Here is a 1,553-nt window from a genome sequence, read left to right on the forward strand (position 1 = left end):
GGCACAATGAGCTTATCCTTTCAGTACTCCATTATGGATAAATATTACTCTCAGTAGAAGATTATCCACATCTGGTATGTAGCAGTTTACACAGCAGCTTGCAGTAACAGCTTACACAACAGCTTCTTTTCTTCTATAAATAGAAGAGATTTCAGTTCATTATGTACATTAGTTTGGAATTCGAATAATATATCAGTTTCTCTCTATACTTGTCTTTACTTTACAGTCTTTATTTTATAACACGTTATCAGCACGAGACTCTGCCATCTCGAGCAAATACTTTGAAAGTATCTGAAGTACGAACTTTCTTTTTCTATATAATGTCAAATCTTTCTAAACTTGAATTTGTAGCCCTGGATATATCGGGCAAAAGCTACATGTCTTGGGTGCTTGATGCTGAAATTCATCTTGATCCGATGGGTATGGCAGACACCATCAAGGATAAAAATCAGGCATCAAACCAAGACCGTGCCAAAGCAATGATATTCCTACGCCATCACCTTGATGAGGGCCTGAAAATGGAATATCTTACTGTTAAAGATCCAGTCATGCTGTGGAATAATTTGAAAGATAGATATGACCACCTGAAGATGGTCGTTCTTCCACAGGCACGCTATGATTGGACTCATCTAAGGCTACAAGATTTTAAATCTAGCAGTGAGTATAATTCTGCTATGTTCAGAATTATTTCCCAATTGAAATTATGTGGTGATAATATTACTGATCATGATATGTTGGAGAAAACTTTCACCACTTTTCATGCCTCGAATATGCTCCTGCAGCAGCAATATCGAGAGATGGGATTCAAAAAGTATTCTGAACTTTTCTCACATCTTCTTGTAGCCGAGCAACATAATGAGCTATTAATGAAAAAACATGAAAGTCGACCTACTGGTCCTTGTCCATTCCCTAAAGTGAATGAGACGAACTTCCACCAAGCTAAGCGCGGAAGAGGTCGTGGCCCCAGTCATGGTCATGACCGTGGTCGGGGAAGAAACTTTAATCATGGTAATAATAATGCACCAAAGAACCCTCCTTACCACCAGCAGTGGAAAAGGAAGGAACAAAAGCACGAAGCGGTGCAAGCACCAAATGCAGAAATTGCATGCTATAGATGTGGAGGAAAAGGGCACTGGTCACGTACTTGTCGTACTTCAAAAACCACCTGGTTGAGCTTTATCAAGCCTCCCTAAAGAAGACTGAGAAAAATGCTGAAGCAAATTTTATTTCTGAAGATAATTAAGACTTCATGCATTTAGATGTAGCTGATTGCCTTGCACTCCCAAATGGAGAAACAAGTCATGTGACCGGTGGTGAATCTGTAGAAATGTAAATATTTTAATTTTTGTTGTTTGTAATAGATAGTATGGTTATGTAATTGTTGTACATAAAGAAAAATTATGATTTGATAATGATGCTTACTATAATATATCTTATTTATGTCATTTTGAAGAATATGGATAACATTATTAGATCAACTTAAACTCTAGCAGAGTTTGCAAGAAATATACAACCACCAGAAGTGGTTATATTTCGTATATCTCATTGTAATT

General features: G+C 37.0%; 1 protein-coding gene across 1 annotated transcript; it reads left to right on the plus strand.

Annotated features, from left to right (window-relative positions):
• On the plus strand, positions 321 to 1,333 carry LOC109224441. The gene is made up of 2 exons (XM_019389021.1): positions 321 to 1,140; positions 1,260 to 1,333. Exons 1-2 carry the CDS (start codon positions 321 to 323, stop codon positions 1,331 to 1,333), a joined length of 894 nt encoding a protein of 297 aa, XP_019244566.1.

The sequence above is a fragment of the Nicotiana attenuata genome, chromosome 3 (assembly GCF_001879085.1).
Source record: "Nicotiana attenuata strain UT chromosome 3, NIATTr2, whole genome shotgun sequence".
Classification (NCBI taxonomy): Eukaryota; Viridiplantae; Streptophyta; class Magnoliopsida; order Solanales; family Solanaceae; genus Nicotiana; species Nicotiana attenuata.

Coding starts and splice junctions, on each gene's coding strand:
- LOC109224441 (XM_019389021.1), top strand. CDS start 321: ATGTCAAATCTTTCTAAACTTGAATTTGTAGCCCTGGATATATCGGGC. Junction 1,141..1,259: donor AGGAAAAGGGCACTGGTCAC/GTACTTGTCGTA, acceptor TCATGCATTTAG/ATGTAGCTGATTGCCTTGCA.